General features: G+C 46.9%; 1 protein-coding gene and 1 pseudogene across 3 annotated transcripts in view; one reads left to right on the top strand and one right to left on the bottom strand.

The window, feature by feature from the left end:
• The window catches only part of SLC17A5 (solute carrier family 17 member 5), a 108,336-nt gene that overhangs the window by 44,111 nt on the left and 37,340 nt on the right, over window positions 1–26,885 (top strand). For 2 of the 3 annotated variants that reach the window (XM_063916816.1, XM_063916817.1), the window contains exons 3-4: window positions 24,723–24,956; window positions 25,933–26,020. In XM_063916816.1, the coding sequence (XP_063772886.1) occupies window positions 24,723–24,956; window positions 25,933–26,020 (322 nt within the window). Of the gene's footprint in view, window positions 1–23,550; window positions 23,619–24,722; window positions 24,957–25,932; window positions 26,021–26,885 lie in introns of all 3 variants that reach the window. The other variant, XM_063916818.1, reaches the window with a different exon arrangement.
• LOC134911947 (5S ribosomal RNA) lies at window positions 5,853–5,971 on the bottom strand (annotated as a pseudogene).

Here is a 26,885-nt window from a genome sequence, read left to right as displayed (position 1 = left end):
CTGCAGCTGTGCGCCATTGCTCTCAGCACACTTCACACTCCGGTCACTGAGGGTGCAGGGCGCTGGGGGGGGGAGCGCCCTGAGACGCAATAAAATCGATATAAAAACCTTATATGGCTAAAAAAAATGCATCACATATAGCTCCTGGGCTATATGGATGCATTTATCCCCTGCCAGTTTCCTGAAAAAAGCGGGAGAAAAGGCCGCCGTGAAGGGGGCGGAGCCTTCTCAGCACACAAGCGCCATTTTCTTTCACAGCTCCGCTGGAAGGACGGCTCCCTGACTCTCCCCTGCAGTCCTGCACTACAGAAACAGGGTAAAACAGAGAGGGGGGCACTATTGGCAGCTAATATATAAATACAGCAGCTATAACAGGGAGTAACACTTATATAAGGTTATCCCTGTATATATATAGCGCTCTGGTGTGTGCTGGCAAACTCTCCTTCTGTCTCTCCAAAGGGCTAGTGGGGTCCTGTCCTCTATCAAAGCATTCCCTGTGTGTGTGCTGGGTGTCGGTACGATTGTGTCGACATGTATGAGGAGGAAAATGATGTGGAAGCAGAGCAATTGCCTGTGTTAGTGATGTCACCCCCTAGGGAGTCGACACCTGACTGGATGGTAGTAATTAAAGAATTACGTGACAATGTCAGCACTTTGCAAAAAACTGTTGACGACATGAGACAGCCGACAAATCAATTAGTGCCTGTTCAGGCGTCTCAGACACCGTCAGGGGCGCTAAAACGCCCGTTACCTCAGATGGTCGACACAGACCCTGACACGGATACTGAATCCAGTGTCGACGGTGACGAGACAAACGTAATGTCCAGTAGGGCCACACGTTACATGATCACGGCAATGAAAGAGGCATTGAACATTTCTGACACTACAAGTACCACAAAAAAGGGTATTATGTGGGGTGTGAAAAAACTACCAGTGGTTTTTCCTGAGTCAGATGAATTAAATGAGGTGTGTGATAAAGCGTGGGTTTCCCCCGATAAAAAACTGCTGATTTCTAATAAATTATTGGCACTATACCCTTTCCCGCCAGAGGTTAGGGCACGTTGGGAAACACCCCCTAGTGTAGATAAGGCGCTCACACGCTTATCAAAACAAGTGGCGTTACCGTCTCCTGATACGGCCGCTCTCAAGGAACCAGCTGATAGAAGGCTGGAAAATATCTTAAAAGGTATATACACACATACCGGTGTTATACTGCGACCAGCGATCGCCTCAGCCTGGATGTGCAGCGCTGGAGTGGCTTGGTCGGATTCCCTGACTGAAAATATTGATACCCTGGATAGGGACAGTATATTATTAACTATAGAGCATTTAAAGGATGCATTACTATATATGCGAGATGCACAGAGGGATATTTGCACCCTGGCATCTAGAGTAAGTGCGATGTCCATTTCTGCCAGAAGAACGTTATGGACGCGACAGTGGTCAGGTGATGCGGATTCCAAACGGCATATGGAAGTATTGCCGTATAAAGGGGAGGAGTTATTTGGGGTCGGTCTATCGGACCTGGTGGCCACGGCAACGGCTGGAAAATCCACCTTTTTACCCCAGGTCACCTCTCAGCAGAAAAAGACACCGTCTTTTCAAACCCAGTCCTTTCGTCCCTATAAGGGCAAGAGGGAAAAAGGCCGCTCATTCCTGCCTCGGGGCAGAGGAAGGGGAAAAAGACTGCACCATGCAGCCTCTTCCCAAGAGCAGAAGCCCTCCCCCGCTTCTGCCAAGTCCTCAGCATGACGCTGGGGCTCTGCAAGCAGACTCGGGCACGGTGGGGGGCCGTCTCAAGAATTTCAGCGCGCAGTGGGCTCACTCGCAAGTGGACCCCTGGATCCTGCAGGTAGTATCACAGGGGTACAAATTGGAATTCGAGACGTCTCCCCCTCGCCGGTTCCTGAAGTCTGCTCTACCAACGTCTCCCTCCGACAGGGAGGCAGTATTGGAAGCTATTCACAAGCTGTATTCCCAGCAGGTGATAATCAAGGTACCCCTCCTACAACAGGGACAGGGGTATTATTCCACGCTGTTTGTGGTACCGAAGCCGGACGGCTCGGTGAGACCAATTTTAAATTTAAAATCTTTGAACACTTACATAAAAAGGTTCAAATTCAAGATGGAGTCACTCAGAGCAGTGATAGCGAACCTGGAAGAAGGGGACTATATGGTATCTCTAGACATCAAGGATGCTTATCTCCATGTCCCAATTTACCCTTCTCACCAAGGGTACCTCAGGTTTGTGATACAAAACTGTCATTATCAGTTTCAGACACTGCCGTTTGGATTGTCCACGGCACCACGGGTCTTTACCAAGGTAATGGCCGAAATGATGATTCTTCTTCGAAGAAAAGGCGTATTAATTATCCCTTACTTGGACGATCTCCTGATAAGGGCAAGGTCCAGGGAACAGTTAGAGGTCGGAGTAGCACTATCTCAGGTAGTGCTACGTCAGCACGGGTGGATTCTAAATATCCCAAAATCACAGCTGATTCCAACAACACGTATACTGTTCCTAGGGATGATTCTGGACACAGTCCAGAAAAAGGTGTTTCTCCCGGAGGAGAAGGCCAGGGAGTTATCCGAGTTAGTCAGGAACCTCCTAAAACCAGGACAAGTGTCAGTGCATCAGTGCATGAGAGTCCTGGGAAAAATGGTGTCTTCTTACGAAGCGATTCCATTCGGAAGATTCCATGCAAGAACTTTTCAGTGGGATCTGCTGGACAAATGGTCCGGATCGCATCTTCAGATGCATCAGCGGATAACCCTATCTCCAAGGACAAGGGTATCTCTCCTGTGGTGGTTACAGAAGGCTCATCTTCTCGAGGGCCGCAGATTCGGCATTCAGGATTGGATGCTGGTAACCACGGATGCCAGCCTGAGAGGCTGGGGAGCAGTCACACAGGGAAGAAATTTCCAGGGCTTGTGGTCAAGCATGGAAACGTCTCTTCACATAAATATCCTAGAGCTAAGGGCCATTTACAATGCCCTAAGTCAAGCAAGGCCTCTGCTTCAGGGTCGACCGGTATTGATCCAGTCGGACAACATCACGGCTGTCGCCCACGTAAACAGATGGACAGATATTGCGCCAGGTCAAGGGACCATCAGGCAATAGCGGTGGACGCTCTGGTAACTCCGTGGGTGTTCCAGTCGGTATATGTGTTCCCTCCTCTTCCTCTCATACCAAAAGTACTGAGAATCATAAGAAGGAGAGGAGTAAGAACGATACTCGTGGCTCCGGATTGGCCAAGAAGAACTTGGTACCCGGAACTGCAAGAGATGCTCACGGAGGACCCGTGGCCTCTACCTCTCAGGAAGGACCTGCTCCAGCAGGGACCTTGTCTGTTCCAAGACTTACGGCGGCTGCGTTTGACGGCATGGCGGTTGAACGCCGGATCCTGAAGGAAAAAGGCATTCCAGATGAAGTCATCCCTACCCTGATCAAGGCCAGGAAGGATGTAACTGCAAAACATTATCATCGCATTTGGCGAAAATATGTTGCGTGGTGTGAGGCCAAGAAGGCCCCTACGGAGGAATTTCAACTGGGTCGTTTCCTACATTTTCTGCAAGCAGGATTGTCTATGGGCCTAAAATTAGGATCCATTAAGGTTCAAATTTCGGCCCTGTCGATCTTCTTCCAGAAAGAACTGGCTTCACTGCCTGAAGTTCAGACGTTTGTCAAAGGGGTACTGCATATACAGCCTCCTTTTGTGCCCCCAGTGGCACCTTGGGATCTCAATGTAGTTTTAGGGTTCCTAAAATCACATTGGTTTGAACCACTTGCCACAGTGGATTTGAAATATCTCACATGGAAAGTGGTAATGCTGTTGGCTCTGGCTTCAGCCAGGCGCGTATCAGAATTGGCGGCTTTATCCTATAAAAGCCCTTACCTGATATTTCATTCGGATAGGGCGGAATTGAGGACTCGTCCTCAATTTCTCCCTAAGGTGGTTTCAGCGTTTCACATGAATCAACCTATTGTGGTACCTGTGGCTACTAGGGACTTGGAGGACTCCAAGTTGCTGGACGTAGTCAGGGCCCTGAAAATATATGTTTCCAGGACGGCTGGAGTCAGAAAATCTGACTCGCTATTTATACTGTATGCACCCAACAAGCTGGGTGCTCCTGCTTCTAAGCAGACGATTGCTCGTTGGATTTGTAGTACAATTCAACTTGCACATTCTGTGGCAGGCCTGCCACAGCCAAAATCTGTAAAAGCCCATTCCACAAGGAAGGTGGGCTCATCTTGGGCGGCTGCCCGAGGGGTCTCGGCTTTACAACTTTGCCGAGCAGCTACTTGGTCAGGGGCAAACACGTTTGCTAAGTTCTACAAATTTGATACCCTGGCTGAGGAGGACCTGGAGTTCTCTCATTCGGTGCTGCAGAGTCATCCGCACTCTCCCGCCCGTTTGGGAGCTTTGGTATAATCCCCATGGTCCTTACGGAGTTCCCAGCATCCACTAGGACGTCAGAGAAAATAAGAATTTACTTACCGATAATTCTATTTCTCATAGTCCGTAGTGGATGCTGGGCGCCCATCCCAAGTGCGGATTGTCTGCAATACTTGTATATAGTTACAAACAAATCGGGTTGTTTATTGTTGGAAGCCATCTTTTCAGAGGCTCCTACGGTTATCATACTGTTAACTGGGTTCAGATCACGAGTTGTACGGTGTGATTGGTGTGGCTGGTATGAGTCTTACCCGGGATTCAAGATCCTTCCTTATTATGTACGCTCGTCCGGGCACAGTATCTTAACTGAGGCTTGGAGGAGGGTCATAGGGGGAGGAGCCAGTGCACACCAGCTAGTCTAAAGCTTTTACTTTTTGTGCCCAGTCTCCTGCGGAGCCGCTATTCCCCCATGGTCCTTACGGAGTTCCCAGCATCCACTACGGACTATGAGAAATAGAATTATCGGGAAGTAAATTCTTATTATTATTACTAACTAATACAGAAATTGAAAGCTTAGCTTAGGTGGAACGCACTACCGCGTGCTTTCCACCAATCGGAAATCACGGGCATATACTTAGCATCGGTGGAACGCACTGACGTGTGTGCTCCACTATTAATAGATCATGTGACCGGGGCTGATTATACTACGTAGCTCCCATGTTAGAAGAAATTGGAAGAGGCATCTCTCGCGCCGGTGGGGCGCTCCAGCGGCGCGTTTCAATACCCGGAAGTGTGACATTGGTTCGTATGGGATGAACGAGAAAGATGAAGCTAGCGTCAGTGGAGTGCACATGTGATGTGCGCTCCAGCAGTGCGTTCCACTACCTGGAACTGCGTCGTCCGTACAATGCCAATCTCCAATGTTTAACAGTAACATGCTAAGTGCTTTTAGGGACTTAATTCATTAACTCAAAGGAGGTGAACACTCTAATTTATTATTTTACAGATAAACACGATGTTAGAGCCAATCTGCTGACCTTGGAAGTTTTATAATGCATAATTGCTTAAGACTGGTGATTTCATTTTAATAAAAACAGATCATATCATTAGATATTACAAATTATATTAATCATTTATTATTGAAAAATGACAGTGAACAAATGAAATCTATTTATTCTATTTGATATCGGTGTTATTTTAATATTAGTAATTTATTTAGTGTTTAAGAATACTATTCTACTTAATCTAATAAACTCTCTGATTTATAATATCAATTGTTTAGTGACTGGTTAGATATTTAGTAAATAGTGAGTTATTATATATTAGGATTACAAATTCCTTTCAAAGATAAGCGAGCACTATACTTTATTCGAAAAAATAGACCATATCAACATTGAACCTAATGTCTTTAAGAATTCTTATGGGTACTTATCTTACCTAACTACATATAATATATTAATACAGCACCTGGTATTCACAGGTGGTCTCCCATCCAAGTACTAATTAGCCCCAACACTGCTTAGCTTCCAAGATCAGGTGAGATTGGGCACATCCAGTGTGGTGTGACTGTAGATTGGACCAGTATCTAGTGAGGAAGTAAAATATATATATATATATATATATATATATATTTATGTACAAATCGGCGGCACTCAGGAGACTTTGTTCAATTTCTTTTAATGAAGGTAAATCATCCTACAATTGTTTCGGGTATTAACCCGTCGTCAGGAATGCACATACCAAAACATACAACACTTAAATACCCCACACAAGACCCTTCTCCCTTATATCAGCCGATCTCGGTATATTTGGATGCATTGCTGAATCCCTGTGTTTAACAAACCCCAGCATACCTCAAGGATACCAATGATTTAATACAACGATTACAATCAATAGGTCCATTACCTTCTAATACTACATTTTGTAGTGCTGATGTAACCAGCTTATACACCTGCATTCCCCATCATTTGGGGATTGCGGCTGTAAGGGAACTTATTGTTGTTAATGTTATGTATGTTGGTCCGCCGGTAGATTTTTTTTGTGGAATTATTGACTCTGGTATTAACCAGAAATTATTTTCTGTTTAATGGTGTATACTATCTACAAAAGCTTGGCGTTGCGACGGGGTCGAATGTGGCCCCATCGTACGCCAATGCGTTCATGTGTTGGATAGAGAGACCACTGTTGCTGCAATGTCCGCAGGCTGAGTGGGTCATCTTGTACGTTCGGTACATAGATGACGACCTGATACTGTGGGGTGGCAACAAGGAGGATTTATAAACCCATTTGGATGATCATAATCGTTCTCCAAGTGTGGTGAAATTAAAATATGAGATCAGTTCAACAGCTGTGAATTTTCTGGATGTGAATATTCAGATGAAGGATGGGCAGTTAGTCACATCATTGTTTTCCAAAAGACGGATAGAAATACTATTCTGAAATCTGATGGCTTTCATCCCCTACCTTTGAAACATGGCCTTCCTTATTCACAAATGTTAAGAACAAGGCGCATTACAAGTGATCCTTTACAAGTGAATCAGGCTTTGGATGATATGGTGGCCAAATTCATTGAAAAGGGGTATGATAGAAAGTCTTTGATTGCATTGAAAAGGGGTATGATAGAAAGTCTTTGATTGCAATCAAGAATAAGGTGATCCAGATTCCTAGGGAATCTTTGTTGGAGAACAAGGCCACGGTTGGTGATTCTAGTAATAGAATTCCATGGGTTAATAAATACACTGATGCCAGTGTTAGTGTAATAGAGACATTAAAAGAATCTGGCCCATCATAAATTCTGATAAGGATCTTCCAGGTTTATTTGGTACTCGTATTTTGCCAGCGTATTCTAGAGGTAAGAACTTAAAGGATATGCTGGTGAAGTTGGATGTTACTGAGTTAACTAAACCAAGGCCGGTCCAACACTTCTTGTCTAGAAAACCTGGATGTTTTTGTTGTATAGGATGTGTACCCTGTAGATCTCTATTGGTAAGGGATACCATTAATCACCCTAGGTCTGGAAGGAAATTAACCATTAATTACCCACTTACCTGTACGTCGCGGTTTGTCATCTATGTTCTGTCTTGCCCATGTGTTTTGTACTACGCGGGCAAGACGGAATGTCAGTTCAGACAGAGGATGGCCAATCATAGGTCAGCTATAAGAGCGGCCCTGGAAACATGCACTAGTGACCAGCCAATGGCACGTCACTGCGTGCAAAAATCTCATAGTATTGCTAGCATTAGGAGCAAATTAATTGATCACATTCCAGCATCCATCAGGGGGGGGGAGATAGGGGAAGGAGACTCCTCCAGTTGGAAAGTCGCTGGATCTTTAAGCTTGATACATTGGCCCCACGAGGCCTAAATGAACAAAAGGGTCTATATAGTTTCTTATAGATGGTCCTTATATGCTTTTAGCATCAGGTTTTTTTTTAGTGGAATCACATTATATCAGGAATAGGGCATATTTAGGGGCATTAAAATATATGTATCAGTGATCGCGCTGATCCAGAAAAAAAGTGGGTCCCAGGGACCCCTCCCTCTCAAAAATTGGGGTCCTACCGTTCTTTTTCTGGGTCCCATCGGAATGAAGGTTCTCATTAATCTTAATCTTGTTTGGACACTACAAAAGTGTTGCAAGGTGGTGGGATGGGGTGACAATGCTGCTGGGCTGTGTAGCATGCAGGACACATTGCACCAGAGCTGTAACTAGACATTTTGGTGCCCTAGGCATAAAGTGAATTGGTGTTTCACCTGCTAGACCGCAAAGCATAGGCAGTGCGCGCCAAAGGGGCGCTGCAAAATTTAAGGGTCGTGGCTTCATGGGGAAGGGGCGTGACCACATAATAGTGCCAATTCACATTACACCACACAGTAGTGCCGCTTATACACATTGCACCAGGTAGAACCGCCTATGCACACTGCGCCAGGTAGAGCACGTTATACATATTGCACCAGTAGAGCACATTATACATATTGCACCAGGTACAGCACATACACTTTGCTCCAGGTAGAGCACATTATACACATTGCGCCAGGTAGAACACGTTACACACATTGCACCAAGTAGAGCACTTTATACACATCACACCAGGTAGAGCACATTGCGCCAGTTAAAGCGCATTATTATACACAATGCACCCGGTAGAGCACGTTGTACACAATGTGCCTGGTAGTGCACGTTATATACATTGCACCAGGTAGAGCACATATAAACATTGCACCAGGTAGAACACTGAGACACATTGCACCAGGTAAAGCAAATATAAACATTGCACAAGGTAGAGCACGTTATACACAATGCGCCAGGTAGAGCGCGTTATACACAGTACACCCGGTGGAGCATGTTAAACACAATGTGCCAGGTAGAGCACGTTATACACAATGCGCCCGGTAGAGCACGTTATACACAATGCGCCCGGTAGAGCACGTTATATACATTGCACCAGGTTGAGCACATATAAACATTGCGCCAGGTAGAACACTGAGACACATTGCACCAGGTAAAGCAAATATAAACATTGCACAAGGTAGAGCACGTTATACACAATGCGCCAGGTAGAGCGCGTTATACACAGTGCACCCGGTGGAGCATGTTAAACACAATGCGCCAGGTAGAGCACGTTATACACAATGCGCCCGGTAGAGCACGTTATACACAATGCGCCCGGTAGAGCACGTTATATACATTGCACCAGGTAGAGCACATATAAACATTGCGCCAGGTAGAACACTGAGACACATTGCACCAGGTAAAGCAAATATAAACATTGCACGAGGTAGAGCACGTTATACACAATGCGCCAGATAGAGCGCGTTATACACAGTGCACCCGGTGGAGCATGTTATACACAATGCGCCCGGTAGAGCACGTTATACACAATGCGCCCGGTAGAGCACGTTATATACATTGCACCAGGTAGAGCACATATAAACATTGCACCAGGTAGAACACTGAGACACATTGCACCAGGTAAAGCACATATAAACATTGCACCAGGTAGAGCACGTTCTACACAATGCGCCAGTCAGAGCACGTTCTACACATTGCGCCAGGCAGAGCACGTTCTACACATTGCGCCAGGCAGAGCACGTTCTACACATTGCGCCAGGCAGAGCACGTTCTACACATTGCGCCAGGCAGAGCACGTTCTACACATTGCGCCAGGCAGAGCACGTTATACACATTGCGCCGGGTAGAGCACGTTATACACATTGCGCCAGGCAGAGCACGTTAAACACATTGCGCCAGGCAGAGCACATTACACACAATGTGTCAGGTAGAGCACGTTACACACATTTCGCCAGGCAGAGCACGTTCTACACAATGCGCCAGCTAGAGTGATCACGGGTGTCAGTGGAGGGGGGTGTCAGATGGGTGTGTGTATAATGGGCACTGTGAACACGTTGTGGGGAGTGCGTATGATTGGCACTGTGTGAGCGTGTATAATGGGCAATGTGTGGGTATTGGGGGTGTGTATGATGGGCACTGTGTGGTTGGTGGGGTGCATGTGATGGCACTGTGTGGGTATATGGGGGTGGGGTAACTATGCTGGCCAATGTGTGCATTTGTGTTGGTGTATGCTGGGCACTGCCCTTACCCCCAGTGTTTGAATAGTTAGCTGTTGCCATCCCAATTGCCCATATATTTATTACTAAACTGAATCCTCCATGCCAGGGGCTGCTTGAAATTCTTCTCTTTAGCTCCTAAAGGGAATTAAGTGAACAAACATATTTCCAAGTGCATTTTAATCTTCTATATGTGGTCTTTTATATTTGTTGTTGTGTATTATTTTGATATCACTTTGATTCGATGTGTTTTGTAAAAAATACTGTTATACCTTTGTGAGTACTATCTTCGGTGTATGGGTTACCAAGGTTACTAGTCATGTGACACGCCTCCCTCTATGGACGCAACCTGATGACGTCACCCGCTGTACCCGGCGGCGGCTTGTAATGCACGGCCGCGGTCAGCGTGGATGATTGCTACAGGAGTGCATACATACAGGTGAGATTAGAGGTACATGCTGATTAGGGGGAAGGGTCTTTTGTGGGGTATTTAAGTGTTGTATGTTTTGGTATGTGCATCCCTGACGACGAGTTAATACCCAAAACAATTGTAGGATGATTTACCTTCATTAAAAGAAATTGAACAAAGTCTCCTGAGTGCCGCCGATTTGTACTTCTATCTGTGGGTGAACATACCCCAGGGGGGCACCGGAGCAAGTACTGCTTTTATCACGTGAGTGCCGGGTATCTGCAAAAAGGACTAATATGTATATAATATATATACAGTCACACACCACGTAACACATCATATCTGCATTTTACACTAGGTGAAGTGCACGGAGCAGAGCGTGTACAGGCTACGGCAGAGCAGTGAATGCAGTCCGGCCATTCTTGATGGCGTTTTGAACAGGGCTGCTTTGGAGGAGAACACAGGGCTGGTGAGGCGGAAGTAGTGTGCGGGGAATCAAGTGGGTTAGCAGTTGAGGGAGGGAGGTGGAGACATTGGGAAGGGATTATCATTGTAAAACATATGCTAACGCCACCTCTCCATTGCGTTAGCTTATGTGAACGAGATCCGGAAGTAAAATACTTTGTGTCTTGATACATTTGAAAAGATCGCAAAACCCATTATAAAGATGGGAGCTGTGGAAACGGAAGGCAATCGAAAGCTGCACCGTAGACTTCCACAAAATCAGTGCGGTAGCAACTTGGTACATTTAGGGGAAACTTACATTTCCCGTTAATGTCTGATTTTCGCGTTTTGTTTGTAATTTTTCCCATGATAAATGTGCCCCCTAGCTATAAAAAATGTGTGCTATAGCATCAGCTACTGGTAACCTGGCCATTTATTCATTGATCCAAATAAGTGGGTAGGGATATAGGATGGACTGAACAACTACTGAATTATTTTCTGAGTAAACATAGCACTTTAAAGTAGACAGCAAAAAATATGTTCATTCTGCTAGTCGCATGTTTCTCATACGTCCTAGAGGATGCTGGGGACTCCGTAAGGACCATGGGGTATAGACGGGATCTGCAGGAGACATGGGCACACTATAAGCCTTTGAATGGGTGTGAACTGGCTCCTCCCTCTATGCCCCTCTTCCAGACCTCAGTTAGACTTTGTGCCCAGGAGTGACTGAACACACACTAGGGGAGCTCTACTGAGTTTCTCTGAAAGACTTTGTTAGGTTTTTTATTTTCCTGCTGGCTACAGGCTCCCTGCATCGTGGGAGTGAGGGGAGAGAAGCAGACCTACTTCTTCTGAGTTCAAGGGCTCTGCTTCTTAGGCTACTGGACACCATTAGCTCCAGAGGGTTCCATCACTTGGTTCACCTAGCTGCTTGTTCCTGGAGCCGCGCCGTCACCCCCCTCACAGAAGAAAGAAGCCGGGTGAGTATGTGAAGAACAGAAGACTTCAGTGACGGCAGAAGACTTTGGTAACGGAGGTATGCGCAGCGGTAGCGCTGCGCTCTATGCTCCCACACACAACGGCACTCACAGGGTACAGGGCGCTGGGGATGGGGGGGGGGGGGGCACGCCCTGGGCAGCAGGTTACTGATTTTCTAAAAAAGGACTGGCATTAAGAGCATATTCGGTGCCTGGGCACCGTGTCCCATACCCCCGCCAGTATAAAGCTGCGCGCCGACGGCTTACAGAGGTGCAGGGGGGGGTGCGTTCTGGGCAGCAGTACATCTTTTATTAAGGTGGCTACCCTATATACAGTGTGTGGACACTGTATAGGGACCCCCGCAGGCATTAAAAAACGCTATTACTGGGCAGCAGGTTACTGATCTTCTAAAAAAGGACTGGCATTAAGAGCATATTCGGTGCCTGGGCACCGTGTCCCATACCCCCGCCAGTATAAAGCTGCGCGCCGACGGCTTGCAGGGCGCAGGGGGGCGTTCTGGGCAGCAGTATATCTTTTATTAAGGTGGCTACCATATATACAGTGTGTGGACACTGTATAGGGACCCCCGCAGGCATTAAAAAACGCTATTACTAGCAGGCTGAAGAGCGCTCAGAGGGGGCGGGGCTTAGCCCTCACAACACTTTCAGCGCCATTTTTTCTCCATGTCCCCGCCGTAACACAAACGTGGGGGGGCACAGTGTTTAGTGCTAGATAGACCATATAACACTATGTTGGATAAATGGGCTTCAAATACTGTGTGTTGTGCATATATACACCTGTGTGTTCCCTGGTCAGTTTTACCCACTATAGCTTTTTAGTCGACATATGTCGACAGGCATGAGTGCTCTGTCACAAACATTTAGGGGGATCACTGTCGGCATCGCCGACGCCTGTTGATTCTTGATGCAGTAGATGCTGTGTCAACAGGTCGGTAGTTGTTTGCTTGTCAAGAGTAAACACTGTATGGGAGACACAGTGGTATGGGGGTGACCCTGTCGGCACCAACTGTTATTACTGAGTGTAACTTAACATGCTGTAACTGCCTTATGCCTGTATATATATTTATATGTATATGTGTGGTACGGTTCCTCGGGCCTGTAGCTCGAGCACAGATATGGTAGTAGGTGTGGGGGAGGGTTATAAAGTTTATATACTTCCCTCGGACCTCTCGGGGGCGCCAGATGGTTATTTTACCTGGTTACTACTCCCTGTTTGTCGACGACTACTAGGTTTTCTGACGACCTTAAGGTTCCTGTTTGATCGACAACTGGGGCTGTCAGTACATGGACATACACATTCAGAACACATTATTGTGACTAGGGACCCTATGGTTCAGGACAATCCGCTTATATGTATGTTTTATTTATATATTTATATATATATATATATATATATATATATATATATATATATGGGATTTGTGTGTTTTGGTGTATCGCATTATGCTTTATAATGAGTGCTGAAGTAAGAGTATTTTTTCTCATGTCCTGGTCACTCTGTTGATAAAGCTCTAGGTCGGCCATGACGAGCAGATCCTCACGAGGAGTCCGAATGATTATTCTTTTCCCGCTGCTGATAGAATACGGTGAAAGTCAACTCCTGGTCGACACGGGGCCCTGTCACAATGGATCGTACACAGGAAGCTAAGTGATATTTTTTTTCTATGCTTTAGAGTTATTTGCAGTACATGCAAATGGGGGATTGGTTTATATTCGGAAAAGCATCCGATAGAATTACTCTATAGAGAGTGGGGAGGTTTCTTATGTTGAATCTTCCCTATAACTTGGCAAAAAATGCTGCGGCTGACTCCGAGGGGTACTCGAGTGTTTCCCTGGGACGGTGTACCGCTGTTTGGGGATGCCTCAGTTCAGTCTATCTCGGCGATACTGCTGGTAGATCTAAGTGTGTTAGTCTCTTTCACAACGGTTGGTGACGCATTCTTTTGTGGGATGCAGTCGTATTAACCGGTTTGATACCGTTCTTTTTTCCTTTTCTGTGCAGACAGTGGAAGGTGAACAGGTAAGAGTTTGCAGCCTTGTTAGGTTCGCAGAAGCGGATGTCGTTTTCTGTTTCTACCACATCGACCACATGTCGCTGAGTCTATCTGGCTGGAGCCCACTCCGGTGGGAACTCGTCTACTACTTTCTCTATCGTCCTAGTGGATGCTGGGGTTCCTGAAAGGACCATGGGGAATAGCGGCTCCGCAGGAGACAGGGCACAAAAAGTAAAGCTTTAGGATCAGGTGGTGTGCACTGGCTCCTCCCCCTATGACCCTCCTCCAAGCCTCAGTTAGATTTTTGTGCCCGGCCGAGAAGGGTGCAATCTAGGTGGCTCTCCTAAAGAGCTGCTTAGAAAAGTTTAGCTTAGGTTTTTTATTTTACAGTGAGTCCTGCTGGCAACAGGATCACTGCAACGAGGGACTTAGGGGAGAAGAAGTGAACTCACCTGCGTGCAGGATGGATTGGCTTCTTTGGCTACTGGACATTAGCTCCAGAGGGACGATCACAGGTACAGCCTGGATGGTCACCGGAGCCTCGCCGCCGGCCCCCTTGCAGATGCTGAAACAAGAAGAAGGTCCAGAATCGGCGGCATGAAGACTCCTCAGTCTTCTTAAGGTAGCGCACAGCACTGCAGCTGTGCGCCATTTCCTCTCAGCACACTTCACACGGCAGTCACTGAGGGTGCAGGGCGCTGGAAGGGGGGCGCCCTGGGAGGCAATGAAAACCTATTTTTGGCTAAAAATACCTCGCATATAGCCTCCGGGGGCTATATGGAGATATTTAACCCCTGCCAGAATCCGTTAAGAGCGGGAGACGAGGCCGCCGAAAAAGGGGCGGGGCCTATCTCCTCAGCACACAGCGCCATTTTCCCTCACAGAAAGGCTGGAGGGAAGGCTCCCAGGCTCTCCCCTGCACTGCACTACAGAAACAGGGTTAAAACAGAGAGGGGGGGCACTAATTTGGCGTTAGAAATATATAAAAAAGATGCTATAAGGGAAAACACTTATATAAGGTTGTCCCTATATAATTATAGCGTTTTTGGTGTGTGCTGGCAAACTCTCCCTCTGTCTCTCCAAAGGGCTAGTAGGTCCTGTCCTCTATCAGAGCATTCCCTGTGTGTGTGCTGTGTGTCGGTACGTGTGTGTCGACATGTATGAGGACGATGTTGGTGAGGAGGCGGAGCAATTGCCTGTAATGGTGATGTCACTCTCTAGGGAGTCGACACCGGAATGGATGGCTTATTTAGGGAATTACGTGATAATGTCAACACGCGGCAAGGTCGGTTGACGACATGAGACGGCCGACAAACAATTAGTACCGGTCCAGACGTCTCAAAAACACCGTCAGGGGTTTTAAAACGCCCGTTTACTTTAGTCGGTCGACACAGACACAGGCAGGGACACTGAATCCAGTGTCGACGGTGAATAAACAAACGTATTCCTTATTAGGGCCACACGTTAAGGGCAATGAAGGAGGTGTTACATATTTCTGATACTACAAGTACCACAAAAGAGGGTATTATGTGGGATGTGAAAAAACTACCGTAGTTTTTCCTGAATCAGATAAATTAAATGAAGTGTGTGATGATGCGTGGGTTCCCCCCGATAGAAAATATGGGCGGTATACCCTTTCCCGCCAGAAGTTAGGGCGCGTTGGGAAACACCCCTTAGGGTGGATAAGGCGCTCACACGCTTATCAGAACAAGTGGCGGTACCGTCGATAGATAGGGCCGTCCTCAAGGAGCCAGCTGACAGGAGGCTGGAAAATATCATAAAAAGTATATACACACATACTGGTGTTATACTGCGACCAGCGATCGCCTCAGCCTGGATGTGCAGAGCTGGGGTGGCTTGGTCGGATTCCCTGACTAAAAATATTGATACCCTTGACAGGGACAGTATTTTATTGACTATAGAGCATTTAAAGGGGTTCACTACGGCTGGCCGGCGGTCGGGCTCCCGGCGACCAGCATCCCGGCGCCGGGAGCCCGACCGCCGGCTTACCGACAGCTTGGCGAGCGCAAATGAGCCCCTTGCGGGCTCGCTGCGCTCGCCACGCTACGGGCACGGTGGCGCGCTACGCGCGCCACACTATTTTATTCTCCCTCTATGGGGGTCGTGGACCCCCACGAGGGAAAATAATTGTCGGTATTCCGGCTGTCGGGCTCCCGGCGCCGGTATACTGAGCGCCGGGAGCCCGACCGCCGGCAAACAGAAGACCACCCATTTAAAGGATGCATTTCTATATATGCGAGATGCACAGAGGGATATTTGCACTCTGGCATCAAGAGTAAGTGCGATGTCCATATCTGCCAGAAGATGTTTATGGACACGACAGTGGTCAGGTGATGCAGATTCCAAACGGCACAAAGGTGTATTGCCGTATAAAGGAAGAGGAGTTATTTGGGGTCGGTCCATCGGACCTGGTGGCCACGGCAACTGCTGGAAAATCCACATTTTTTTACCCTAAGTCACATCTCTGCAGAAAAAGACACCGTCTTTTCAGCCTCAGTCCTTTCGTCCCTATAAGAGTCATATCTGCCCAGGGATAGAGGAAAGGGAAGAAGACTGCAGCAGGCAGCCCATTCCCAGGAACAGAAGCGTTCCACCGCTTCTGACAAGCTCTCAGCATGACGCTGAGACCGTACAGGACCCCTGGATCCTACAAGTAGTATCCCAGGGGTACAGATTGGAATGTCGAGACGTTTCCCCTGCGCAGGCTCCTGAAGTCTGCTTTACCAAGGTCTCCCTCCGACAAGGAGGCAGTATGGGAAACAATTCACGAGCTGTATTCCCAGCAGGTGATAATTAAATTACCCCTCCTACAACAAGAAAAGGGGTATTATTCCACACTATATTGTGGTACTGAAGCCAGAAGGCTAGGTGAGACCTATTCTAAATCTAAAAAAATTTGAACACTTACAAAGGTTCAAATCAAGATGGAGTCACTCAGAGCAGTGATAACGAACCGGGAAGAAGGGGACTATATGGTGTCCCGAGACATCAGGGATGCTTACCTCCATGTCCCAAATTTGCCCTTATCACTAAGGGTACCTCAGGTTCGTGGTACAGAACTGTCACTATCAGTTTCAGACGCTGCCGTTTGGATTGTCCACGGCACCCCGGGTCTTTACCAAGGTAATGGCCGAAATGATGGTTCTTCTTCGAAGAAAAGGCGTCTTAATTATCCCTTACTTGGACGATCTCTTGATAAGGGCAAAGTCCAAGGAACAGTTGTAGGTCGGAGTAGCACTATCTCGGATACTGTTACAACAGCAGGGGTGGATTCTAAATATTCCAAAATCGCAGCTGATCCCGACAACAAGTCTCCTGTGCTTAGGGATGAATCTGGACACAGTCCAGAAAAAGGTGTTTCTCCCGGAAGAGAAAGCCAGGGAGTTATCCGAGCTAGTCAGGAACCTCCTAAAATCAGTGCATCATTGCACAAGGGCCATGGTAAAAAAAAATGGTGACTTCCTTCGAAGCAATTCCAGTCGGCAGATTTCATGCAAGAACTTTTCAGTGGGATCTGCTGGACAAATGGTCCGGATCGCATCTTCAGATGCATCAGCGGATAACCCTATATCCAAGGACAAGGGTGTCTCTCCTGTGGTGGTTACAGAGTGCTCATCTTCTAGAGGGCCGCAGATTCGGCATTCAGTTTTGGATGTTGGTGACCACGGAGGCCAGCCCGAGAGGCTGGGGAGCAGTCACACAAGGAAAAAATTTCCAGGGAGTGTGATCAAGTCTGGAGACTTTTCTCCACATAAATATAGCTAAGGGTAAATTTATAATGCTCTAAGCTTAGCAAGACCTCTGCTTCAAGGTCAGCCGGTATTGATCCAGTGGGATAAAACATCACGGCAGTCGCCCACGTAAATAGACAGGGCGGCACAAGAAGCAGGAGGGCAGTGGCAAAAACTGCAAGGACTTTTCGCTGGGCGGAAAATCATGTGATAGCACTGTCAGCAGTGTTTCATTCCGGGAATGGAAACTGGGAAGCAGACTTCCTCAGTAGGCACGACCTCCACCCGGCAGAGTGGGAACTTCATGGGGAAGTTTTCCACATGATTGTAAACCGTTGGGAATTACCAAAGGTGGACATGATGGCGTCCCGTCTGAACAAAAAACGGGACAGGTATTGCGCCAGGTTAAGAGACCCTCAGGCAATAGCTGTGGACGTTCTGGTAACACCGTGGGTGTACCAGTCGGTGTATGTGTTCCATCCTCTGCTTTTCATACCTAAGGTACTGAGAATTATAAGACGTAGAGGAGTAAGAACTATACTCATGGCTCCGGATTGGCCAAGAAGGACTTGGTACCCGGAACTTCAAGAGATGCTCACAGAGGACTTATGGCCTCTGCCGCTAAGAAGGGACTTGTTTCAGCAAGTACCATGTCTGTTCCAAGACTTACCGCAGCTGCGTTTGACGGCATGGCGGTGGAACGCCGGATCTTAAGGGAAAAGGCATTCAGGAAGAGGTCATTCCTACCCTGGTCAAAGCCAGAAAGGAGGTGACCGCACAACATTATCACCACATGTGGCGAAAATATGTTGCGTGGTGTGAGGCCAGGAAGGCCCCACGAAGAAATTTCAACTCGGTCGATTCCTGCATTTCCTGCAAACAGGAGTGTCTATGGGCCTCAAATTGGGGTCCATTAAGGTTCAAATTTCGGCCCTGTCGATTTTTCTTCCAGAAAGAATTGGCTTCAGTTCCTGAAGTCCAGAAGTTTGTCAAGGGAGTATTGCATATACAACCCCCTTTTGTGCCTCCAGTGGCACTGTGGGATCTCAACGTAGTTCTGGGATTCCTCAAAACACATTGGTTTAAAACCAGTCAAATCTGTGGATTTGAAGCATCTCACATGAAAAGTGAACATGCTCTTGGACCTGGCCTGGACCAGGCGAGTGTCAAATTGGTGGGTTTTTTTTTCTCAAAAAAGCCCATATCTGTTTGTCCATTCGGACAGGGCAGAGCTGCGGACTCGTCCCCAGTTCTCTCCCTAAGGTGGTGTCAGTGTTTCACCTGAACCAGCTTATTGTGGTGTCTTGCGCCTACTAGGGACTTGGAGGACTCCAAGTTGCTAGATGTGGTCAGGGCCCTGAAAATATAGGTTCCAGGACGGCTGGAGTCAGGAAAACTGACTTGCTGTTATCCTGTATGCACCCAACAAACTGGGTGCTCTTGCTTCTAAGCAGACTTTTGCTAGTTGGATGTGTAATACAATTCAGCTTGCACATTCTGTGGCAGGCCTGCCACAGCCAAAATATGTAAATGCCCATTCCACAAGGAAGGTGGGCTCATCTTGGGCGGCTGCCCGAGGGGTCTCGGCTTTACAACTTTGCCGAGCGGCTATTTAGTCAGGGGCAAACACGTTTGTAAAATCCTACAAATTTGATAACCTGGCTAAGGAGGACCTGGAGTTCTCTCATTCGGTGCTGCAGAGTCATCCGCACTCTCCCGCCCGTTTGGGAGCTTTGGTATAATCCCCATGGTCCTTTCAGGAACCCCAGCATCCACTAGGACGATAGAGAAAATAAGAATTTACTTACCGATAATTCTATTTCTCGGAGTCCGTAGTGGATGCTGGGCGCCCATCCCAAGTGCGGATTATCTGCAATACTTGTACATAGTTACAAAAATCGGGTTATTATTGTTGTGAGCCATCTTTCAGAGGCTCCGCTGTTATCATACTGTTAACTGGGTTCAGATCACAGGTTGTACAGTGTGATTGGTGTGGCTGGTATGAGTCTTACCCGGGATTCATAAATCCTTCCTTATTGTGTACGCTCGTCCGGGCACAGTATCCTAACTGAGGCTTGGAGGAGGGTCATAGGGGGAGGAGCCAGTGCACACCACCTGATCCTAAAGCTTTACTTTTTGTGCCCTGTCTCCTGCGGAGCCGCTATTCCCCATGGTCCTTTCAGGAACCCCAGCATCCACTACGGACTCCGAGAAATAGAATTATCGGTAAGTAAATTCTTATTTTTCAGTCAGTCCGGGTATAGACTAGGACCTGTGAGTTAATTATAGAATCCAAAGGGGGACATTCTGGCGTTACAGATGTTTCCCCTCACTGATTTTTCTAATAGATCTTGTCGTTTCCCCTCGGGATGGGGAGGTAGTACGAGACGCCATACCAGAGGGGTGTCAGGTTCAGGGCATTGTCCTGCTGTCCCTGTTTATTAAAAAAAAAAAACAACTAAGAGGTTTAAATGCATTGTTCCCCGCATTCAGATTATCTGCGTGGATATTCAGGATGGTATTCTTTCAATAGTAAGAGCCATTGTTGTTCTGTACTGGGACACTCTCCTGCTTACGGCAAGGGCAAGACGCAAGTGTTGCAAATCGTTGTTTTCTCTCGGACTGTTCTTCAGCACAGGGGAAGGCTGTTATTCCCAATGACGAAGGCGTCGGAGGTGGGTATCAGAATTGATATGGAACGGTTGAAGTTCTGTGTGTTCCTGTGGAAAGAGGTCTGAGGATTCGGAGTCGGATCAGATTTGCAGTGACAATCCATCAATAGTTTCCGTTGATGAAGAAGATGGGTGAGGCCTAAGAGGCTTTTTCGGTGAACAGGTCAAATGCCAGAGTGGTTTTCACGGGGCCGGTTGGAAATGTGGTCCGGGTCTCACCTGCACATGTGCCGGAATATAATCCTAGGGGCCAGGTTATCGCTCCTGTGGTGTCTTCTCAGTTCTCACCTCCTATAGGGACTAAGGTTCGGAATCCAGGATAAGATCCTGGTGTCCATGCATGCAGATCTCCGAGACTGGGGAGCAGTCCTTGCAAGGGAAGTATTTCCAGAGGAAAAGGTCAAGCGGGGAAGCCTGCCTGCAATAAGCTTTCTTGAATTAAGAGCTATTTTCAATGAACATATGCTTCGTGATCTGCCCGTGTTAATTCTGTCGGACGACTTGGCAGCAGTGGTGTCAGTAAGCCGCTAGGGCGGAACAAGGAGCAAAGCAGCAATGGCAGATGCTAACAAAAAAAAAAGTTTCCGCGGGCTGGAAAGACTGGTAAACGCTACATTAGCAGTCTTCGTTCCGGATGTGAACGACGGAGAAATAGATTCCTCTGCAGACGCAATCTCCATCTGGGAGAAATACAGTCGTCATCGAGAAGTTTTTACTGAAACGACAAGTCTTTGAGGAGTGCCTCAGAGATATTGTTCCAGGTCAGGGGACACTCAAGCTATGGCAGGGGAAGTCCTAGGGACACCTTGGGTGTTTTCAGTCGGTCTGTGTGTCCCCTCCGTTTTCACTCTTCTGAAGGTGATAAACGTTAGAAGAACAAAGGTTCAGGCGATTCTCATTATTCCGGTCTAAACAAGGAGGGCTTGGTATCCAGTTCTTCAAGATTTACTCATAGAAGATCCAGGGCCTCTTCCTCTATGTGAGGAACTGTTACAGCAAGATCCGGGCGTGTATCAAGTCTTACCGCGGCTGCGTTTGACGGCGTGGCGGTTGAACGCCATATTCTAGCCAGAGGTATTCCCAGGGAAGTCGTTTCTACACTTCTTCAGACTAGAAAAGAAGTAACGGCAAGGCCTTACCACCATGTTTGGAGAAATATGTGTCTTGGTGTGAATCCAAGAAGGCTACTACGGAAGACTTCAACTGGGTCGTTCTTATCCATTCTTTGCAAGCAGGTGTGGGTGCAGGCCTACAGTTAGGCTCCATTTAAGTGCGGTTTTGGCCTTATAAAATTTCTTTCAAGAAAGAATTGGCAATCTTTCCGGAAGTTAGGACCTTCGTGGAAGGAGTACTGCACATCCAACCTCCATTTGTGTTCTCATTGGCACCGTGGGACCTTGACGTGGTATTGCGTTTTCTTGTGTCACAATGATTGGAACCTTTATGAAAGGTTGTGTTAAAATATCTCTCTTGGAGGGTGGTCATGCTTTTGGCTTTGGCGTCCGCAAGGCGGAGGTCAGAAGTAGCGGCTGGGTCTCACAAGAACCCCTGTTTGATCTTCCAGGTGGATAGAGCGGAGTTGAGAACTCGGATAATAGTTCTGAAAAAAGTGGTTTTGGTGTTTCGCAGAAACCAGCCTATTTGTTGCCCGTAGTTACTTAAGCATTGGCTGATTTCAAGGTCTCTCGAAGTAGTCAGGGTTTTGAATATTTATGTCGCCAATTTGGCTCAGATTGGGGAAACAGAGGCTCTGTTTGTCCGGTATGTTCCCAGCGTGATTGGGGCGCCTGCGTCTCTGCAGTCTGTTACACGCTAGATCCGTGATACGATTTGGCATGCTCGTTCTACGGCTGGATTGCCGTTACCAAAGTCGGTGGTGACTCAGTCTACTAGGAAGATGGGCTCTTCTTGGGCGGATGCCCGAGGAGTCTCGGCGGTTCAACTTTGCAGAGCGGATACTTGGTAGGGTTCAAATACTTTTGCTAAGCTCTACAAGTTTGATACCCTGGATGATGGGGACCTCATGTTTGCTCAATCGGTGCTGCAGAGTCATCCGCACTATCCCGTCCGTTCTGGAGCTTTGGTATAGACCCCATGGTCCTTTTGGAGTCCCCAGCATCCTCTAGGACAGGGGTGTCAAACTCGCGGCCCTCCAGCTGTTGTGAAACTACACATCCCAGCATGCCTTGCCATCTATTTTGTATTAGGGACGGCTGCAACTGTGGCAGGGCATGCTGGAATGTGTAGTTTCACAACAGCTGGAGGGCCACGAGTTTGACACCCCTGCTCTAGGACGTAAGAGAAACTAGGATTTTAGTACCTACCGGTAAATCCTTTTCTCTTAGTCTGTAGAGGATGCTGGGCGCCCGTCCCAGTGCGTACTGTGTCTGCAGTTGTTGGTAATGGTTACACTCTTGTGGTGTTTCTTTTATGTCAGGCTGTTGCTGACGTTGTTCATGCCATGGCGTGCTGTGTTTTATTATTGGTTGTGTTGACACACTGGTTGTGTTACGTATTCTTTCAGCATGTGGCTGTGTATTGTTTATGCCGTTGGCTGGTATTCTATTGAATGCCACGTTCTGCGGTATGTTCGTGGTGTGAGCTGGTATGACACTCACCGTGTTTAAACAAATTATTTCCTCAAAATGTCCGTCTCCCTGGGCACAGTTGTCTAACTGAGGTCTGGAGGAGGGGCATAGAGGGAGGAGCCAGTTCACACCCATTCAAAGTCTTATAGTGTGCCCATGTCTCCTGCGGATCCCGTCTATACCCCACGGTCCTTACGGAGTCCCCAGCATCCTCTACGGACTAAGAGAAAAGGATTTTCCGGTAGGTATTAAAATCCTATTTTTTCCTTTACTTAAAATTCCATTATCATCACTAGGACCGCTGATTTAAAGCACCATGGACTGTATATATTACGCATCGCATCCACAATGCAATACATCCTGCCACTTACGGGGTACATACTGGTGTTAATCACTCTGGTATGTACCTAGTAATACAATTAGTATCGCAAAGGGCAGCTCTGAACTTGCGGATTTAGGACCCGGGAGTCCTTCTGTTCATTCGCAGGGTAATGCGTGCACTGTGGAAGAGGGGTGCAGGGAGGGATCCGATTAGATCCTTCTCAGAGGGAAATGCAAAAATAGGCCCATAAGCTTCTGCTGGGTAACACTGTCTAAAGATGGCATTGCCCACTATGTCTAAGTTCCGGAAAGGGTTTCATTGGTACATATAGGGCTAACTGAGTTTTGGACTAATTTTCACCTTTAGTACATCCATGTATGATTTTTCTTTGCTTGCATTGATTTGAGGTGCCATCAATTCTCTTCACCTGTGTGCACTGGAAAAGATCATCCAAAAGAGTGGTTGCACCATGAGGGTAAGAATCAAGATTAATATAGTAAGTAATCAGTTTTATGGCACAGCTAGATGAGATTTTTTTAGTGTGGAGGGCTTGCACACTATGGGTCAGAGTTGCACACTAGTCCGTTTTGCAGACTGATCTTGAGGTATTTAGCACTGTGCATGCTTCGTAGCCAAGCACACGCATCTATGGGTGATTGTACGCAACTCAGTCACATCTCCACTTGTAACTGGGTGACAACAAAGTATCCACATGCAGGCTAAGTTCAGTGAGGGCAGGTGGATAGAATTGCAGGCTGTGCACAGTTGTGTATATGCAGATATCTTTTGCACCAGGAATAGGCAGGCTCAGTTATACACTGATAAAGGCCCTCATTCCGAGTTGATCGGTCGCAAGGCGAATTTAGCAGAGTTACACACGCTAAGCCGCCGCCTACTGGGAGTGAATCTTAGCTTCTTAAAATTGCGACCGATGTATTCGCAATATTGCGATTACTAACTACTTAGCAGTTTCAGAGTAGCTCCAGACTTACTCTGCCTGTGCGATCATTTCAGTGCTTGTCGTTCCTGGTTGACGTCACAAACACACCCAGCGTTCGCCCAGGCACTCCCACCGTTTCCCCGGCCACTCCTGCGTTTTTTCCGGAAACGGTAGCGTTTTCAGCCACACGCCCCTGAAACGCCGTGTTTCCGCCCAGTAACACCCATTTCCTGTCAATCACATTACGATCGCCGGAGCGAAGAAAAAGCCGTGAGTAAAAATACTTTCTTCATAGTAAAGTTACTTGGCGCAGTCGCAGTGCGAACATTGCGCATGCGTACTAAGCGGATTTTCACTGCGATGCGATGAAAAATACCGAGCGAACAACTCGGAATGAGGGCCAAAGTCGGATGATGCAATGTAACCGAGTATATGTGTAGGAACGTGTGTACAAATCAACATACAAACGATTATGCGCATATTAGTTTTGTGCTTACAATGTGTGTGTAATTACAGTCGACTTATGTGCAACAGTTTATGGGCCCCTATATGAGAGAGGAGAATCAAGTTAAATAAGAGAGGGAAAGTAGTTGTTGGTTTTGCAGACACATTACATACTATATATCTCTCTTTTCCAAGGGCAAGAAGTACAATTGGGACGCAGATACCCAAGGATGGATACTTGGATCCTTTTTCTATGGATATATCCTCACTCAGATTCCTGGTGGATACTTTGCTGGTAAAATTGGTGGCAAGTTATTGCTGGGATGTGGAATCCTGGGCACTGCAGTATTTACTCTACTAACTCCATTAGCTGCGGATTTAGGAGCAGGGTACCTTATAGCAGTTCGAGCACTTGAAGGACTTGGAGAGGTAATTTGTTTTCTTCAATGCCTATCTTCAAAAGTAGCATGCATAGTGTGTGGCTTGTGTAAACGTGAGTAGGGTGGTCTTCAGTATGCCGAATGTCGGGATCCCGGCGAACAGTATACCGGCGCCGGGATCCCGACACCCGGCATACCGACAGCTATTCTCCCTCGTGGGGGTCCACGACCCCCCTGGAGGGAGAATAAATAGCGTGGCGCGCATAGCGCGCCACCGTGCCCGCAGCATGCCGAGCGCAGCGAGCCCGCAAGTGGCTCCTTTACGCTCGCCACACTGTCGGTATGCCGGCGGTCGGGCTCCCAGCGCCGGTATGCTGGTCGCCGGGAGCCCGGCCGCCGGCATACCATACTACACCCAGAAGCCAGAGTTCGTTTAGCTTATCTTATTAAGTCCCCCTTTTAGCCATGTCTGAGGAGCAAGAAATACGAACAGCGTGTAGTCTGAGTAGAATGTATCTTAATGGATGAAAAGGTCCATACACACGGTGAGATTCGGGCTATGCCCGATTCTCACGAAGCGACATGGTTGGGGTCGGTATCGAAAGCAAAGATGACTGTGCTTGCGATACTGATTTTGGCTAGGTGACAATTCTGTTACATGAGATAGTCAAAACTGACTTGCCTGCACAGTCTATTTTTGCTTGCGATGCCGACCGCAAGGGACCGCGCTTCAGCATCGCAAGCTGCGTACACACAGTGCAATATGCACTAACTTTCCTTACGATTTTGACTATATAGTCAAAATCGTAAGAAAAGTTAAGTGCATATTGCACCGTGTGTACACACCATAAGTTGGATGCTACTCAGAATGACATGATATTGGAATGTAACAAATCAGACTCAGGGCTGTACTGAATGGAGAATGCAGTGGACACTCAGTAGTGAACATGATATTACGGGGAATTTTATGCATTGTAATAATTTTTTTGGTAAAGCTGAAGTAACCTGAGCTAATATCTGTTCAGGGCGTGACGTTCCCAGCTATGCATGCAATGTGGTCATCTTGGGCACCCCCTCTCGAGCGTAGCAGACTTCTAAGCCTTTCCTATGCAGGTTAGTAAATTGGTGATTGGCAGACCTGTATCTTACTTATTCCTTGCACGGTATTAGTAAGATATATTTTTTTACTGTTACCTCTGTGAAGAAAATAAATAAATAGTGGTTATAAATTTCTTGTTTTGTGACCCCTTTACCTCTAGTGTATTCATGAACCACTCTGGCAGATCTAGTAGCTACAGTATATAAGCAGATAACAATTGAAATGTAACACCCCATTCCCTTAATGTCTGACTTCAATTCAGAAGTATTATTTTAGGTGCCATAGCTACTTGACTTATCAACATTTACTTACTGTGTATATAGCGCAGCATATTTCACTGCACTTTACAATTGGGAATAAAGTGATCAGACTTGGTTTTCTTGTATATTATATGCTATACAAGTTTTATTTTTATTTTTTTGCATTTTTATATTCCTACAGTAACATTGGTTTCATTATTACTAGTTTTACTGTGTTTTATGTTGGCATGTCAGGTGTGCACCTGGGACTTGCAGTCATTTCATCAGACACTGAAGTGGAAGCTCTTGTGCTTAGAAATGTTCTTGGCTCTTAAGATTCAAAGGGAGATGCATCAAACTCTTCTACAGAGGACAAGTGGAGAAGTTGCCCATAGTAACCTGTCAGCTTATAGCTATCATTTATCAGGCACATTCTATAAAATGATAGCTAGACTCTGATTGGTAGCTGTAGGCACTTTCTTCAGCTGCTCTCTTTACAAAGTCTGTTCCCCCCGCTAAAAAAAAGATGTGTGTATGTGTGTGTATATATGTATGTGTGTGTGTATATATGTATGTATGTGTGTGTATATCTATCTATATCTATCTATATATATATATATCTATCTATATATATATATAT

The sequence above is a fragment of the Pseudophryne corroboree genome, chromosome 4 (assembly GCF_028390025.1).
Source record: "Pseudophryne corroboree isolate aPseCor3 chromosome 4, aPseCor3.hap2, whole genome shotgun sequence".
Classification (NCBI taxonomy): domain Eukaryota; kingdom Metazoa; phylum Chordata; class Amphibia; order Anura; family Myobatrachidae; genus Pseudophryne; species Pseudophryne corroboree.
This window is presented reverse-complemented; position numbering and strand designations above follow the sequence as displayed.